The sequence below is a fragment of the Lepus europaeus genome, chromosome 23 (assembly GCF_033115175.1).
Source record: "Lepus europaeus isolate LE1 chromosome 23, mLepTim1.pri, whole genome shotgun sequence".
Taxonomy (NCBI): Eukaryota; Metazoa; Chordata; class Mammalia; order Lagomorpha; family Leporidae; genus Lepus; species Lepus europaeus.
This window is the reverse complement of record NC_084849.1, coordinates 28,926,152-28,944,311: the sequence shown is the minus strand read 5'-3', so window position 1 is coordinate 28,944,311 and position 18,160 is coordinate 28,926,152. Positions and strand designations below refer to the sequence as shown.

The 18,160-nt window shown below is 52.8% G+C and overlaps 1 protein-coding gene across 1 annotated transcript in view; it reads left to right on the top strand.

Annotated features, from left to right (window-relative positions):
* The first annotated feature begins 457 nt into the window (after positions 1-457).
* CDC45 (cell division cycle 45) overlaps positions 458-18,160 on the top strand; it is a 32,854-nt gene continuing 15,151 nt past the window's right edge. Inside the window, exons 1-7 of the mRNA XM_062181962.1 lie at positions 458-562; positions 712-771; positions 1,267-1,359; positions 3,217-3,354; positions 4,870-5,022; positions 11,757-11,812; positions 17,888-17,936. Of these exons, the coding sequence (XP_062037946.1) occupies positions 512-562; positions 712-771; positions 1,267-1,359; positions 3,217-3,354; positions 4,870-5,022; positions 11,757-11,812; positions 17,888-17,936 (600 nt within the window). The 5' untranslated portion in view covers positions 458-511. The remainder of the gene's footprint in view (positions 563-711; positions 772-1,266; positions 1,360-3,216; positions 3,355-4,869; positions 5,023-11,756; positions 11,813-17,887; positions 17,937-18,160) is intronic.

The window sequence follows — 18,160 nt, the reverse complement described above, 5'->3', positions numbered from 1 at the left end:
CCCAGAATGCAGCTAGATTTCAGCCATGCTTGATTCGGGCGGAAGTAACCCACACGTCCGCCTTCGATCTGAATTCATATCCTATTGTAAACATAACTGCCGGCGTCCGGGATGTGTAACTGAAGTTCGTTTATGACTAGAGGTAAATTTTTCCTGGAGTTCCCAGGGGGAGACGGTAGGCTCCTCTTCCCACAGTAAAGATGTCCACTAAGCGTCGGGGTTTCTGGGTAAATGGAGGGGGCCCCCGTGTTTGCCTCAGAGCCCTGCCTCAGCGTTGACGGCCGCTTTGTGGGGTTGGGAGAGTGGGCCGGCCTTCTCCAGTCGTGAACGGCGGAGCGCTAGTGCCCGCCCCCAATACTGACCAATCAGAACGGAGGAAGGGCTGGGAACTAGATAGCAATTGGTTGAAGGGTTTGAGCCAATCGGAGGAGCCGTGATTTGGCGGGAGTCTTGACTGAAGGCGGGGCTCTCCGCAGCTCGCCCGAGCACAGGGTGCCCAGCGGCCGTGGCTATGTTTGTGTCCGACTTTCGCAGGGAGTTCTATGAGCTGGTCCAGAGCCAGGTGACGTCCAGTCCGCGTCTCAGCCGGGGCCTCGTCAGGGGAGGAAGGCGTGGGAGGGAGCGGGTCGTGGGTGGCCGGGAGGGTGGGGGGCGGCGGGGTCCGAGTCCCCGCGCTCAGCCTGCCTTCTCCCCCCTCCCAACCCCCGGCAGAGGGTCCTTCTCTTCGTAGCCTCGGACGTGGACGCCCTGTGCGCTTGCAAGATCCTCCAGGTGAGCCCTGCCGACCCTGGGAGGGCGGGAGCCGGGGGTCCTTATTTTGGCAATAACCTAGCAGATGGTGGCGTCTGGAAGACGCTGGAGCCTGCAGTGGCCTGAGGGCGTTGGTGGTGACGTCAGAGGGGCTGGGAGCGCAGCGGGCCCCGGTCTCAGAGGGAAGATCATTAGCTCAATATTGAGTATGGCGCGGTTGTCACTGAGCTTGGGTCAGCCCCTCTCAGGAGACCCAGAAGCAGGATCAACTATTCTCCTCCAAGTTTTGACTTTGAAAAAACAATTTTTTTTTTTTTTTCAGAAATTCAGCCCTGTTGCTAGAAAGCTCATATCCCCACCCCATGGCTCCTCCCATTAAAGCTTTGCCTACCTCAGATCGCCACACCCTTGGTGTCTCAGCCCATCTAGTCTTTTCGCAGCGCGTTTGGAGGGAAACCGTGGCCATCCGGAGCGAGACAGGCTTTGAAAGCCCCCCTTTTCCCCCTCTCTCTGCAGGCCCTGTTCCAGTGCGATCACGTGCAGTACACGCTGGTCCCGGTCTCTGGGTGGCAAGAACTGGAAACTGCGTTCCTTGAGCACAAAGAGCAGGTAGGAAACAGACACGTCACAATAATTAGGCACTGGTCGGGCAGAAATTTGATCGTAAGGGGCTTCCAATTTTTGCTTAAAGATTTATTTGAGTGGCAGAGTTACAGACAGAAAGAGGGCGAGACAGGGAGAAAGGTCTTCTATCCGCTGGTTCACTCTCCAAATGGCTGCAACAGCCAGAGCTGGCCCAATCCAAAGCCAGGAGCCAGGAGCTTCCTCCAGGCCTCCCACGTGGGTGCAGGGACCCAAGGATTTAGGCCATCCTCCACTGCTTTCCCAGGCCATAGCAGAGAGCTGGATCGGAAGTGGAGCAGCCAGGACTTGAACCAGCACCCATATGGGATGCCGGCACCAAAGACAGAGGATTAACCCACTATGCCACAGTGCTGGCCCAGGGGGGCTCGCAGTTTGGCAATGTAGTATAGTCGAGGGGGCTGGCATTGTGGCAAGGGGGGGGGGTGCCTACGTCCATGTCAGAGTGCTGCTTCATACGGCAGCTGCTCCACTTCCCATGCACTTCCCTGCTAATGCACCTGGGAAAGCAGCAGGTGTTGGCCCCGGCGTGTGCGTCCCTGACCAAAGTGGAAGGTGGAGTTTCTCGCTCCTGGCTTCAGCCTGGGTTGAGGGCATTTGGGGAGTGAACCAGTACATGGAAGATTTCTGTCTGTCCCCTCTCTCTGTGTCGCTCTGCCTTTCAAATAAATAAATAAATCTTTTTTTAAAAAGGCTAGTTAAAATTATGTTAGAGTACTTATTATCTTGTTACCTCTTCAAGACAATGGATCTCAGTTTCTAGCTTGAAATCCAGGCATGTGAGCGCTGGTTCGTGTCCCAGCTTTTCCACTTCCAATTCAACTCCCTGCTCATGGCCTGGGAAGAGCAGTGGAAGATGGCCCAAGTGTTTGGATCCTTGCCATCCATATAGGAGGCCTGGATGAAGCTCCTGGCTCAGCACTGGCCATTGTGGCCATCTGGGGAGTGAACCAGTGGATGGAAGATCCCTCTTTCTCTCTGTCTCCCACCCCCGCCCCCCGTAACTCTGACAGTAGCCAGTGCTGGAGCTAAAAGCTGGGAACTCCATCCCAAGTCTCCCCCGGCTGCATCCCAAGGTCTGCATTACCACGAAGCTGAAATTGGGAGTCAGAGCCGGAAATCAAACCCAGCTGCTCGATGTGGCTTATAGATGTCTTAGCCATTAGGCGAGACTCCTGCTCGGTTCCCTCCAGAATCTAAAACAGTAGAAGCCAGCACCTCTCCTACTTCTGCATGGCGCCAGATGACAGAGAGGACCTTGTGGACCCCACGGGGAGGGACAGGGTGTGGAACCGGCTCCCGTGCATCCCTGCAACTCTCTTGGCAGAGATAAATCTTTGCCGGGAGTTCCTTGCCGCAACGGTCAGAGCTGCGCCAATCGGAAACCAGGAGCCAGGAGCTTCTTCCTGGTCTCCCACGCTGGTGTAGGGACCCAAGGACTTGGGCCATCTTCCACTGCTTTCCCAGGTGCATTAGCAGGGAGCTGGATCAGAAGTGGAGCAGCCAGGACTCGAAACAGCACCCCTATGGGATGCTGGCACTGTAGGTGGCAGCTTTACCTGCTACGCCACAGTGCTGGCCCCTCATTGTCTTATTGACTCTGGCATGAGACTCACTCACTGAGCCCGAGGCCTGCCTCTCCTGTTGTCATGGAAACAGCACAGTGAACGTTAAATCACTTAGCATAAGCCGGTCAGGGCCATTTTGGGAGCCCCTGGCCGTCTGGACCTTGCCACGTTCTCAGCAGGAGGACTCAGGCCTAGGGCGGGGAAGGGGAGGGGCCTCCTCCGTGCAGTGACTTCGCATGGTCTTTTCTTCTTTCAGTTCCGTTATTTTATTCTCATAAACTGCGGAGCTAACGTGGACCTGCTGGACATCCTGCAGCCTGACGAGGACTCTGTATTCTTCGTGTGCGACACCCACAGGCCCGTGAACGTGGTGAATGTGTACAACGACACCCAGGTACCTAGGCTTTGGGGGGCCTCTCCTCTCCTGTGCTCTCCGCCTCACCCGGCCGTGCCTTTTGGCGCTACGCACTACGTTTGACCTAGCATTCTTGGCAAGGCGTGCGTCCGACTCCCCAGTTTGGGAGCCACCCTAGCACCAAAACTTGGTCTTTCCTATCTGTGCTGACAGGCACGGCACCTTGCCCTTGGAGATGCTGAAAATGCATTTCTAGAATTTGCTTGTCTAGAATCTAAAAGGGCTCGACCGCACGTAACTCTAAAACGCCAAGCAGCAAGTTTGCGGCCTGGCCCTGAGCAGCCACCCAGGCATTCTCTGGCTCGAACTTCTCCCACCCACTGAAATGCGCACAAGGAGGAGCCTCTCCCAGAGCCAAATCAGCGCGCCAGCGCTTTCAGACAGCAGGAGCTGTGTGTTCACTCGGGCTGACCTCTGTCTCAGTCCATTTTCTGTGGCTCCAACAGAACATCGGAGGCTGGGTGCTTGCTGAAGAAGAGAGGTCGGTTCAGTTCTCAGGCCTGGAGACTCTCACGTCCAGCAGGGACATCTGCTTCATTCTCATGAGGGCCCAGGATGCGTGGCGCCACAGGGCAGGGCTCATGTACGAGAGAGAGGTGTCACGTGGTGGAAGAGGAAGCCAGATAGGGAACCCAGGCCTCCACACTCCTTGATAACGACCTCTTCTCGTGGGAACCCATCCACTCCTGTGAGACCTGACCCATCTGTGAGGGAGAAACCCCCGTGGCCTAATCACCACTAGGCCCCCGCACCCCCAAGCACCATGCCGGGAGCCAAGCTTCTGGCCCGTGAGCCTTTGGGGAACAAACTGTAGGCAAACCATGGCAGCTGCTTCTCTAGGTCAGAGGCCACGTTGAGGGCAGGCCCCTAGATGCTGCTCAAAGCACTATTTCTAGGTTTTTCGTAATTTACGCAAACCATATGGTGCAACTCCAAGCACCACACTGAGCAGTAACCAAGACAATAAAATGCCTAGGAAGTGTGGCTTCTTCTCCAACAGGAGGCTGTTCATATGCATAGAAAACGTAGCAGGTCTAGGGCCAGCGCTGTGGCCTAGTAGGGTAGACCTTTGCCTGCGGCACTGGCATCCCATTCAGGAGCCGGTTCAAGTTCCAGCTTCTCTTCCAATCCAGCTCCCTGCTATGGCCTGGGAAAGCAGTAGAGGATGGCCCGAGTCCTTGGGCCCCTGCACCCGCATGGGAGACCAGGAAGAAGCTCCTGGCTCCTAGTGTGGGATCAGCCCAAGCTTTGGCCATTGCGGCCATTTGGGGAGTGAACCAGCAGATGGAAGAGTTCTCTCTCTCTCTCTCCCTCTCTCTGTCTATAACTGTACCGTTCAAATAAATACATAAAAATCTTTAAGAAAAAAGAAAGAAAACGTAGGTGATCAGCTTGTTGGGAAGAGATAAGATTCTGCAGGAGAAAAACAGACTGTGGTAAAGAGTTTTCTGTGCAGGGAAGAGGAGAGATTTGACTGCTTTTTGTTTTAAACAGATCAAGTTACTCATCAAACAAGATGACGACCTGGAGGTTCCTGCCTATGACGAAATCTTTCGGGATGAAGAAGAGGACGAAGAGCATTCGGGAAATGACAGCGAAGACGATGATGGGTCAGAGCCTTCCGGGAAGCGCACACGGTTAGAGGAGGTGTGTTGGGCCCCCTCCTGACATCCTGGAGGAACCTGCAGTCCCAGAGGTCAGAGGTCAGCCTCGGCACCTGCTGGGCTCAGGCGGAGCAGGGTAGCAGGACAGTGGGAAGTGGCCTGAGTTAGCAGGTATGGGTGCTGACTGCTGCCCCCTTGCTGTGTGGCCCAGATAGGTTACTGGACCTCTCTGTGGCTTCCTTTCCTGTATGGTAGGGTTCCGCTCAATGAAATGAAACTTAGGAAGGCTGAGCTGTGTGGCCAGCGTTTTAGCCGGCTGTGGTTACCACGTGGACTATCTGCCGTAAGCTACTCAGGAAGGAGAGGTTTCTTTTGGCTCGTGGTTTCGGAGGTTCCGCCTCCAGCAAAGGTTTTGCCGCAGGCGCAGTCCCATGGTGGCCCTCGGGAGAGTGGCATCTGTGCTATACGACCCCTACGAGGCCACCGGGGTTTACTCATGGGGCCTGCACCCTAACGACGCAGTCCAGCGGGGTCATGTCCCAGAGGCCTCCCCTTTCAGACATCGGAACTGGTTTAAGTTTCCTCTTGGTGCTGTGAACATAGGAACTTGGGGAACCAGGCCTTTAACACATGGGCCTTTGAGGGGTCATTCAGCTTCCAAGCTGGTATCCAAACTCTAGCAGCTAACCAGTAAGCATTTTTTTTAAGGGATAGAGAGAAACAATACACAGCATAAACATCCCCTTATCTGTCCACTCCCCTCCAGCGTCGCTCACTGTGCAGGTGGAGAAGTGATGTGAGTCTGTGGCCTCTGTGTGCCGCGTGGGCCCCACACCTCAGCTGCTCAGCCCCCTGGGGCTTGACATCTGTCTCAGACTTGCCCAGTTGCTATGGCTTCCGTCAGATGCAAAGTGACAGGTGGGAGGTGGCTTTTCCTCTGGCGTGTTGGGCTGTGTTTATTCCGGCATTCAGTATTCCCAGCGGCGTTCAGTATTCCCAGCGGCGTTCAGTATTCCCAGCGTAGGAGCTGCTGCCCCACCCCCGGCTCGTGATCCTTGGCATTCAACCTGGAATTCGCCTCTGGAATGTTTTAGCTTCTTCCCTTCGGGGTGGGCGTTTGGCCTAAGCGTAAGACGCCTGCATCCCACGTTGGAGTACCTGGGTTTGAGTCCCGGCTCCGCTTCTTGCTCCAGCTTCCTGCTCAAGTGGATCCTGGGAAGCAGCAGGTGACAGCTCAAGTGATTGTGTCCCTGCCACCCACAGGGAGACCTGGAGTGGGGTCCTGGCTTCAGGCGTTGGCCTGGCCCAGTCCTGGCTGATGTGAGCCTGAGGGGAGTAAACCAGCCAGTGAGTGCTCTCTGTCTCTAATGGATAAAGAAAAAGAAAATCTACAGCAAGCAAGAGATCTCTCCTTGCCCTTGGCCTGACGTTTCCAAGGATTGTGCTCCGGAAAAGCCCCTGTGAGCCGTACTTGGGACGCTCCATCTGGGAAAGGGGGCCGAGTCCTTAAAAGCAGGACATGTCCTTGCCCCTTTCTCTAGAGTTTCAGGTAGTCCCACGGGAGAACCTCGAGATTTTCTTTTAGCCAGCTCTTTTGTGTTTGTTTTTAAGATTTACTTTATTGGGGCCAGCAGTGTGGTGTAGTGAGTTAAGCTGCCACCGGTGGTGCCGGCATCCCATATAGGCGCCGGTTCAAGTACCGACTGCTCCACTTCTGATCCAGCTCTCTGCTATGGCCTGGGAAGACAGTGGAAGCTGGCCCAAGTGCTTGGGCCCCTGCACCCACGTGGGAAACCTGGAGGAAGCTCCTGGTTCCTGGCTTTAGTCTGGCCGTTGTGGCCGTTTGGGGAGTGAACCTGCGGATGAAACATAGCTCGCTCGCTCGCTCTCTCACTCTCTCTCCCCTTCTCTCCCTCTCTCCCTCTCTCTCTGTAATTCTGCCTTTCAAATAAAATAAATCTCAGAGACTTTACCCATCATGCCACAGTGCTGGCCCCATGTTTATGTTCTATAGATGAGAGTTTTGGAAGTATTCCCTCTAACAAACAAATATAAAGGTACTTCAAAATTTCCTATTGGGGGTGGACATTTGGCTGAGCCATCGCTGTGGCCTCCCAAAGTACTCATTAACAAGCAGTTAGAACCAGAAGCAGAGAAACTAGGCATTCCTATGGGATTGGGCATCCCAAACAGCTACTTAATCCCTACCCCAAACCTCTCTCTTTAGTTTTATCTTTTTATATTTATCTTTATATGTTTGAAAGCCAACAGTGACAGAGCGCTCCTGTCTGCTCGTTCGCTCTCCAGTGTCCACACAGCTGAGGCTGCGCCAGGCCGGAGACAGTAGCTCCATCCAGGTTTCCCACATGGGTGGCAGCAGGGACCGTCAAAAGCAGAGTAGCTGGCATGAGACTGGTACTCTAACTAGGGTGCAGGGGTTCCAAGCTACAGCTTATCCCACTGTGCCACAACAGCACCCCCTCATCTTTTTTTATTAAGATTTTATTTATTTGAGAGCCAAAGTTAGAGAGGAAGAGACAGAGAGAAAGGTCTTCCATTTGCTGGTTCGCTCCCCAAATGGCTGCAATGGCGAGAGCTGGGTTGATCTGAAGCCAGAATCTTCTTCTGGGTCCCCCAAGTGGGCACTTGGGCCGTCTTCCACTGCTTTCCCAGGTCATCGGCAGGGAGCTGGGTCGGAAGTGGAGCAGCTGGGACTTGACCTGGTGCCCACATGGGCACTGCAGGCAGCAGCTTTACCTGCTACACCAGAGCACCAGCCCTGCCCCCTTGGCTTTTAATCTGAAACTGTACCTCACCTTTTGTTTTTAATGACACTGGAGGCCAGTCCACTTTTATGCTTTTTTTTTAAGATTTATTTATTTATTAGAGAGTCAGAGGGAGAGAGAGGTCTTCCATCTGCCAGCTCACTCCCCAGGTGGCCACAACAGCTAGAGCTGCACTGATCCAAAGCCAGGAGCCTCCTCTTGGTCTCCCATGGAGGTGCAGGGGTCTAAGCACTTGGGCCATCTTCCAGTGCTTTCCCATCCCACAGCAGAGAGCTGGATCGGAAGTGGCTGGATTGGAAGTGGATTAGTCAGGACTCAAACCGGCACCCACATGGGATGCCAGCACTGCAGGCAGCAGCCTTACCTGCTACGCCACAGCACCAGGCGCTGTTCTGCTCTTGATTCGATTGGTCTGGGAATGTCGATTATGTACTTATAACTAATGATGTTAATTTCTTCCATTTGCTGCTTTAAAAAAAAAAAAAAGGTTTATTTATTTATTTGAAAGGCAGAGTGAGTGAGTGAGTGAGATCTTCCATTCACTGGTTCACTCCCCAAATGGCTGCAATGGCCAGGGCTAGGCCAGGCCAAAGCCAGGAGCATGTTGGCTAATCCTCCACCTTTGGGGCGCCGGCACACCGGGTTCTAGTCCCAATTGGGGTGTCAGATTCTGTCCCGGTTGCCCCTCTTCCAGGCCAGCTCTCTGCTGTGGCCCGGGAAGGCAGTGGAGGATGGCCCAAGTCCTTGGGCCCTGCACCCCATGGGAGACCAGGAGAAGCACCTGGCTCCTGCCTTCGGATAAGCGCGCTGCGTCGGCCACAGCGGCCATTGGAGGGTGAACCAACGGCAAAGGAAGACCTTTCTCTCTGTCTCTCTCTCTATCTCTCACTGTCCACTCTGCCTGTCAAAAATAAAATAAATAAATAAATAGAAGTGGAACAGCCGAATATAAAGTGGCACTCAAGGGATGCCAAAGTTGGAGTCGTCAACTTAACCCATCATTTTTCTTTTATTCTTTCAATTTTTTTTTCTTTCTCAGATTTACTTATTTATTTGAAAGGCAGAGAGAGGCTGGCGCCGTGGCTTAACAGGCTAATCCTCCGCCTTGCGGCACCAGCACACCGGGATCTAGTCCCGGTTGGGGTGCCGGATTCTATCCCGGTTGCCCCTTTTCCAGGCCAGCTCTCTGCTATGGCCCGGGAGTGCAGTGGAGGATGGCCCAAGTGCTTGGGCCCTGCACCCGCATGGGAGACCAGGAGAAGCACCTGGCTCCCGGCTTCAGATCAGCTCAATGCGCCGGCCGCAGCGGCCATTGGAAGGTGAACCAACGGCAAAAAGGAAGACCTTTCTCTCTGTCTCTCTCTCTCTCTCACTATCCACTCTGCCTGTCAAAAAAAAAAAAAAAAAAAAAGAAAAGAAAAGAAAAAAAAAAGGCAGAGAGAGAGAGATCTTCTGATTTACTCTCCAAATGTCACAGCAGCCAGGGAACTGGATTAGAAGTGGAGCAGTGGGGCTGGCACTGTGGTACAGTAGGTTAAGCCTCTGCCTGCGCTGTCAGCATCCCACATGGGCACCGGTTTGTGTCCCAGCTGCTCTTCTTCCAATCCAGCTATCTGCTTATGGCCTGGGAAAGCAATGGAAGATGGCCTAAGTGCTTGGGCCCCTGTACCCACTTCCGGAAGAAGCTCCTGGCTTTGAATTGGCCCAGCTCTGACCTTTGCAGCCATTTGGGGTATGAACCAGTGGATGGAAAAATCTCTCTGTCTCTTCTCTCTCTGTCTCTTCTCTCTCTGTCTCTTCTCTTCTCTCTGTAAAAAATCTTTTTAAAAGAAAAAGTTCAGGGGCCGGCACTGTGGCACAGCAGGTTAAACCCCAGCCTGTAGCACCAGCATGTCATATGAACACAGTTCGAGTCCTGGCTGCTCCACTTCCAATCCAGCTCCTTGCTAATGCACCTGGGAAAGCAGCAGAGGATGGCCCAAGTGCTTAGGCCCCTGCACCCTTGTGGAAAATCTGGAGGAAGCTTCTGGCTCCTGGCTTCAGGCTGGCCTGGTTCCAGTCATTGCCACCATTTAGGGAGTGAACCAGCAGATGTAACACCACTCTGTCTCTACTTCTCTCTGTAACTCTGTCTCTCAAATATATAAAATAAATCTTAAAAACAAATAAACAAAAAACAGTTCAGGCCCCCCACTGACCTCTGTTAACCCTGACAGTTGTGGCTGTTTGTAACACTGGACAGTGAAGGTTCAGGCTCCCCGCTTCGTCTCCTCTGATACCCCCAGGCTGCCTCCCTGCCGGGGATGGGGGTTTCATTCCTGGCAGGTGATAAGTGAACCTCCATGCTCTGCCCACACTCTGAGTGGGAGTGTGGCTCTAGGCTTGTCACCAACCTGTGGCTCCCTCCTTGGCCTCCTGTGTCCCCCACCCCCGGGCCCTGGCTGAGGGGTCGCGTTGCTTGGTGCAACTTCACAGGAGTAGAAGTCTTAGGCTCCCATTCTCCTCTGCAGGGGAGGAATGGGGTTGTCTTGGGTAGTACTGGCTGCTGTAGAGGGTTTTTTGCCTAAAAGTTTCCTGTCATACAAGGTGTTCCAGGCTGAAGGGTAGGTTTCATTGGGGAGTTTTTGTCTTGTTCCTGTGAGTGTTTCCAGATTGTCAGCTACTTCAGCTCCAAATCTGGGATCTGTGAGCCAAACAGGTAATTCCATACCACCAGTCCCTGCCTGGTCTGCCTTCCTCTCCATGTTTCAGAGTTTTTACCTGTGGCGTCCAGGGTTTTAGTTCCATTTAGCATAGAGAAAACTATAATCTACTCCATCTTCCCAGGAGCCAAAGTCTCAGGACCATGGTTTTCTAATTTTTTTATTATTATTACCTTTAAGGATTTTTTTATTTATTTGGAAGGCAGAGTTACAGAGAGGCGGGAAGATAGAGAGAGAAAGGTCTTCCATCTGCTGGCCCACTCCCTAAAAGGCCGCAACAGCCAAGGTTGGGCCAATCCGAAGCCAGGAGCTTCTTCCGGGTCTCCCACGTGGCTGTAGGGGCCCAAGGACTTGGGCCATCCTCTACTGCTTTCTCGGGCCACAGCAGAGAAGCTAGATCAGAAGTGAAGGAGCCAGGACTTGAACCAGCACCCATATGGGATAGCGATGTTGCAGGCGGCAGCTTAACCCACTATGGCACAGCACCAGCCCCAAGGACCATGGGTTTTTAAAACTGTCATGCTGCCCCCATGCCTTTGTGGTGAAAACTTAATGAGATTTTTTTTTTGCTTGTAAAATTTTTAAGAAAGATTTATTTATTTATTTATTTGAAAGTCAGAGTTACAGAGAGAGAGAGAGAGAGAGAGATCTTCCATCTGCTGGTTTACTCTCCAAATGGCCGCAATGGCCAGGGCTGGGCCAGGCGGAAGCCAGGAATTTCTTCCGGGTCTGCCACATGCATAGCAGGGGCCGATGCACTTGGGCCATCTTCCGCTGCTTTCCCCAGGCCATAGCAGGGAGCTGGATAGGAAGTGGAGCAGCTGGGACATGAGCCAGCGCCCTTAGAGGATGCGCGCATTGCCGGTGGCGGCCTACGACGCTAAACCACAACACCAGTGCCCTTAGCTGTAAAATTAGAACAGCTGCCAGCGCATGGCAGAATGTAAGAAATAGTAGCTGTCGTTAATTCCAGTGGGGAGGCAGGTCCCCGGCAGTGGGGTTTATCCAGGTCCCATGGGTACTGGACCACTGGATGGCTGTAACACTGAGTCTGGCCTAAAGCAGGTGCCCGGGACCACTCTACGCCTTTGTCCAGCGTGTCCCTGGTGCCCGGGGGCCAGTGAGGGGCCTGGCTGTCCCCCTGCTTCAGCTCATTCTCCAGGAGCAGGTGCACCCAGGACACAGGGGTCTGAGCCCACTGGCTTCTGCCCAGGCAGAATTTGCTCAGGCTGTGGGGAGACTTCCTGAAGTGTTTGCTTGACCTTTGCTTCTCTTTGTGCCTGTCTCAGGAGATAATGGAGCGGACCCTGAAGAGGAGGCAGCGGAGAGAATGGGAGGCCCGGAGGTGAGTCTTCCCCACCAGTAGCTCTCCCTGTGCCCTGTGATGCCACCAACACCAACACCCTGGGCGCCACGTGTCTTTGTTTTCTCATCTTAGAATAATGCGTATAGCTCCGACCTTCAGGGCTAGCAGCTCCAGGAGTGAGCCTGTGGCCCCTGTCTTGAGAAGAGCTTGGGTCACCCTCTCTGTTGCCCGCTGGTTCCATGAGCGATAAGCCTGGCCGCAGTCTCCGTGTGTGAGGACATGGCAGTGACCCTGGCTCTGTGTTGACCGACTTCTGCAGATAGAGATGCTTCCATCTAATTCTTCAAAAGTGAAATGTATGCCAATTGTGTAACCTTTTTAAGACTTATTTATTCATTTTGAAAAGCAAAATTGCAGAAAGAGAGGGAGACAGAGAGAGAAAGCGGTCTTCCATCCAGTGGTTCCTCTCCCCACATGGCTACAATGGCCAGTGCTGGGGCAGGCCGAAGCCAGGAGCTGGGAGCTTCATCGGGGTCTCCCATGTGAGTGGCAGTTCAGCCATCTGCTGCTGCTTTTCCCAGGTCATTAGAAAGGAGATAGATTGGTTTTTGTTTTTTTTGTTTTTTTGTTTTTTGTTTTTGTTTTTTTTTTTTTTTGACAGGCAGAGTGGACAGTGAGAGAGAGACAGAGAGAAAGGTCTTCCTTTTGCCGTTGGTTCACCCTCCAATGGCCGCCGCGGTAGGCGCGCTGCGGCCGGCGCACCGCGCTGATCCGATGGCAGGAGCCAGGTGCTTCTCCTGGTCTCCCATGGGGTGCAGGGCCCAAGGACTTTGGGCCATCCTCCACTGCACTCCCGGGCCACAGCAGAGAGCTGGCCTGGAAGAGGGGCAACCGGGACAGGATCGGTGCCCCGACCGGGACTAGAACCCGGTGTGCCAGCGCCGCAAGGCGGAGGATTAGCCTAGTGAGCCACGGCGCCGGCCATGAAAGGAGATAGATTGGAAGTGGAACAGGCAGGACTTGAACTGGCACCCACATTGGATGCCAACGTCACAGGTGGTGGCCTTACCTGCTGTGCCACAATGCTGGCTCCTGTGAAAAAGTTTTGGTTTTTTTTTTTTTTTTTCTTCTGACAGGCAGAGTGGACAGTGAGAGAGAGAAAGACAGAGAGAAAGGTCTTCCTTTGCCGTTGGTTCACCCTCCAATGGCCGCCGCGGCCGGCACGCTGCAGCCGGCCAACCGCGCTGATCTGAAGGCAGGAGCCAGGTGCTTCTCCTGGTCTCCCATGGGGTGCAGGGCCTAAGCACTTGGGCTATCCTCCACTGCACTCCCGGGCCACAGCAGAGAGCTGGCCTGGAAGAGGGGCAACCGGGACAGAATTCAGCGCCCCGACCGGGACTAGAACCCAGTGTGCCGGCGTTGCAAGGTGGAGGATTAGCCTATTGAGCCGCAGCGCCGGCGAAAAAGTTTTAATAGAAAAAAATACAGGGGCCGGCACCATGGCACAGTAGGTTGGTCCTCCATCTGCAGCGTCGGCGTCCCACGTGGGCGCCAGTTCTAGTCCCAGCTGCTCCTCTTCCGGTCCGGCTCTCTGCTGTGGCCTGGGAAGGCAGAAGAGGATGGCTCAGGTCCTTGGGCCCCTGCGCCCACATGGGAGACCCAGAGGAAGCTCCTGGCTCCTGGCTTTGGATAGGCTTAGCTCCGGCCGTTGTGGCCGTTTGGGGAGTGAACCAACAGAGGGAAGACCTTTCTCTCTGTCTCGCTCTCACACTATCTGTAACTCTTAAATAAAATAAATTTTTTTTTTTTTTTGACAGGCAGAGTGGACAGTGAGAGAGAGACAGAGAGAAAGGTCTTCCTTTTGCCGTTGGTTCACCCTCCAATGGCCGCCGCGGTAGGCGCGCTGCGGCCGGCGCACCACGCTGATCCGATGGCAGGAGCCAGGTGCTTCTCCTGGTCTCCCATGGGGTGCAGGGCCCAAGGACTTTGGGCCATCCTCCACTGCACTCCCGGGCCACAGCAGAGAGCTGGCCTGGAAGAGGGGCAGCCGGGACAGGATCGGTGCCCCGACCGGGACTAGAACCCGGTGTGCCGGCGCCGCAAGGCGGAGGATTAGCCTAGTGAGCCACGGCGCCGGCCTAAATAAAATAAATTTTAAAAATACAAAGAAGGAGCTGAGTTATCTGATTCTTCCTGTTGCTGATGTGAAGTAATCGAAGTGCTTTAAGATGAAAATATGGGAAATCCTAGCTTGAGGGGCACATACGGCCGCATGTTTGAGTGGATTCCGGGAGCTTCTTTGCTGGACTCGTCCTTGAAGGACTTGGTGGGCTGTCCAGCCGGGGTTTCTTCTGTGCCGGCTTCGGTCAAGTGTTCCGCTGGCTGGTCTGGGACAGAGGGCCACCCCGTGGGTGAGGACAGGGTCAAACCATTTCAGAAGGTGTGAGGAAAGGCTCCTGAAAGTAATCCACGTACTCACTACGAATTCAGAGATTCTGGGTTTGGGTTTCTCTTCATGTCTAATCCATACTCAGGCATATTTTACATAATCAGAATGTGCATCTAATTTTTGCATTTTTTTTAAGATTTATTTATTTACCTGAAAGGCAGAGTTACAGAGAGAGAGGGAGAGAGATGGATCTTCTATCCGCTGATTCCCTCCCAGATGGCTGCAATGGCCAGAGCTGAGCCAGGCCAGATCCAGGAGCCAGGAGCTTCATCTGGGTCTCCCACATGGGTGCAGGGTCCCATGTACATGGGCCATCTTCTAGCACTCTTCTCAGGTATATTAGCAGGGAGCTGGAATGCAAGTGGAACTGCCAGGACTTGAACCAGTGTCCATATGGGATGCTGACTCTACAGACGGTGGCTTTACCCTCTATGCCATAGCACCAGCCCCATATTTTTCTACTTAATACAACCGTTTGAGATGGTTCTGAACGGCCTTTTCAAAACTGCGCAGTGTTTAATTGTCGATTTCCCTTCTTTCTGAACTGTGGGTAACTTCCGGTATTTTGCCATTACACTGAAGGCTGCAGTGAATAACTTTGTGCACACAGCAAGTTTTATCTGGCTTGACACTTGGAAGTAAGATTTGGAGACTACGTATTTTACGTAGTACATTGTGTCGATTTTACTGCCTTTTTCCTAGTGTTGTATGTAGAAGGGTACTTCAAAAAGTTCATGGAAGTAGAATTAAAATATAAGTTTATTTTGATGCATAAAATATGGGTATTTTTTTTTTAAGATTTCTTTATTTATTTGAAAGACAGAGAGGCAGAAAGAGAGGAGTCTTCCAGCTGCTGGTTCACTCCCCAGATGGCCACAGTGACCAGAGCTGGGCTGATCCAAAGCCAAGAGCTTCTCCCAGGTCTCCCATGCAGGTGCAGGGTGGGCCATCCTCTATTGCTTTCCCAGGCCATAGCAGAGAGCTGGATTGGAAGTGGAGCAGCAGAGACTTGAACTGACACACTGGGATGCTGGCACTGCAGGCGGCGGTTTCACCCACTACACCATAGCGCCAGCCCCACAAAAAAACGTTGCAGTGTTTGCGTATAAGAAGTACACAGAAGGGGCATTGTTGTGGAGCAGTGAGTCAAGCAGCTGCATGCGATGCCATCATCCACTTGCAGTGCTGATTCTGAGTCCTGAGTGCTCCACTTCTGATCCGTGTCCCAGCTAACGTGCCTGGGAAGGCAGCAGATTCTGGCCCAAGTCCTTGAGCTCCTACCACCCAGGTGGAAGACCCAGATGGAGTTCCAGGCTCCTGGCTTCTACCTGCCCCAGCCCTGGCCATTGAAGCCTTTGGAGATTAACCCAGAGGATAAAGATCTCTTTCCTTTTTTTTTTTTTTTTTTTTTAAAGATTTATTTATTTATTTGAAAGTCAGAGTTACACAGGAGAAGCAGAGAGAGAGAGAGAGAGAGAGGTCTTCCATCTGCTGGCTTACTCTCCAGATGGCTGCAACAGCCAGAGCTGTACTGATCAGGAGCCAGGAGCTTCTTCCGGGTCTCCCTTGCAGGTGCAGGGGCCCAAGAACTTAGGCCATCGTCTACTGCTTTCCCAGGCCATAGCAGAGAGCTGGATCAGAAGTGGAGCAGCCGGGACCTAAATTGACACCTATATGGGATGTTGGCACTGCAGGCAGTGGCTTTATCAGCTATGCCACAGCACTGGCCCCAATCTCTTTCTTTTTGTTTTTCTCTCTATTACTCTGCCTTTCTTTCAAATAAATAAAATATTTTTTTTTTTAAAAAGAGAGTACATGGAAAATGTGTTTTATAAAAAACCATGCATGGATTTCAGAATATATTTGCACCAAAGTAAACCTTTATTTATCTATCTATTTGAGAGGCAGAGAGAGATCCCATCCAGTGGTGACAGGGAATGAGTTGAGGCTGAAACCAGGAGACAGGACCACCATCCAGGTCTCCCACGTGGGTGGCAGGGTCCCAATCACTTGAGCCATCACTGTTGCTTCCCAGGGTTTGTATTAGCAGGAAGTGGGAACTGAGCCAGAGGTGAGGATTGAACTCAGGTATTCTACTGTGAGAGGTGAGCATGTTAACTGCCAGGCCAAATGCCTGCCCTTAAGCTTATCTTTTTTAAAAAAAAGTTTTTAAAATTAATTTATTTATTTCCAAGAGAGATAAGAGGGGCTGGTGCTGTGGCATAGTGGGTAAAACCGCTGCCTGCAGTGCCACCCCATGTGGGTACCAATTCAAGTCCCAGCTGCTCCACTTTCGATCCAGCTCTCTGCTATGGCCTGGGAAAGCAGCCAAAGGTGACCCAAGTCCTTGGGACCCTGTACCCGTGTGGGAGACCCGGAAGAAGCTCCTGGCTCCTGGCTTCAGATCGGCGCAGCTCCGGATGTTGCAGCCAACTGGGAGTGAACCAGTGGAGGGAAGACTTCTTTCTCTTTATAACTCTGACTTCCAAATAAATAAATAAATAAATATTTGGGAGAAAAAAAAAGAGAGGGAGAGATGGGAAGAGGCAGAAAGGGAGAGAGACCTTCCATCCTCTGGTTTACTTCCCAAATGGCATCAATGGCCCAGTCTGGGCCAAGCCAAAGCCAGGTGCCTGGAACTCCTCTGGGACTCCCATGGGAGTAGCAGGGGCCCATGTACTTGGACCATCACCTGCTGCTTTCCCAGGTGCATTAGCAGGGAGCTGGATTGGAGGTGGAGCCACCAGGGCTTGATCCACCATGTCAATATATTGCACTGCCAACATTGTTCAACCTGCTGTACCACCAATGCCAGCCTTCTAAACATTTTTAAGTTTATTTCTTTTTTTTTTTAAAGATTTATTTTATTTAGTTGAAAGAGTTACAGAGAGAGACAGAGACAGAGAGGTCCTCCATCTGCTGGTTCACTCCCCAGATGGCCGCAATGGCCGAAGCTATGCTGATCCGAAGCCAGGAGCCTCCTCCAGGTCTCCCACGTGGGTGCAGGGGCCCAAGGACTTGGGCCACCCTCCACTGCTATCCCAGGCCACAGCAGAGAGCTGGATCGGAAGAGGAGCAGCCAGGACTAGAACCAGGACCCATATGGGATGCTGGCGCTTCAGGCCAGGGCTTTAACCTGCTGTGCCACAGCACTGGCCCCTTTAAATTTATTTCTTAGTTATTATGGAGGCAGAGAGAGACAGAAACAGACAGGCATACAGAGATCTTCCATCCTGTGGTTCACTGCCCCCAAATGCCCACAACAGCTGGTACCAGGCCAGGCCAAAGCCAGGAACCTGAAACTCAGTCCAGGTCTCCCATGTGGGTGGCAGGGACCCAAGTACCTGAGTCGTCACCACGGCCTCCCAGGGTGTGAATTAGCAGGAAGCTGGGATGGGAAGCAGAGCTGCCGCTCAGACCTAGGCTCCCTTCTGTGCAATGCCGGCTTCCCGAGTAGCATCCTAACTGCTGTGCTAAATGCCGCACTCTACACTTCCTTTTAAATCTGTGTTTCCACGAGCTTTGTGAAGTGCCCTTATAAATATTCTGCTAAAACAAAAAAAAAAGTAAGTGACTTTGTTGGCATTTCTGTGGCCACTGTCAGATTGTCACATTTTCGCCAATGTTGGCACCCTGTCCAAGACCTACATTTTGTGTCGTTCCAGGAGAGACATCCTCTTTGACTATGAGCAGTACGAGTATCACGGGACCTCAGTAAGTACGAACAGGTGTGGTTCCTCTGCGGGCGTCCCTCTCCCAGAGCAGAAGAATGGAGCCTGGGCTTTTTATAATTTCATTATTTGAAGATTTATTTATTTGAAAGGCAGAGTGACACAGAGAATCTCCCATCTGCTGGTTCACTTCCCCAAATGGCCACAACAGCCAGGGCTGGGCCAGGCCGAAGCCAGGAGCCTGGAACTCCATCCAGGTCTCTCACA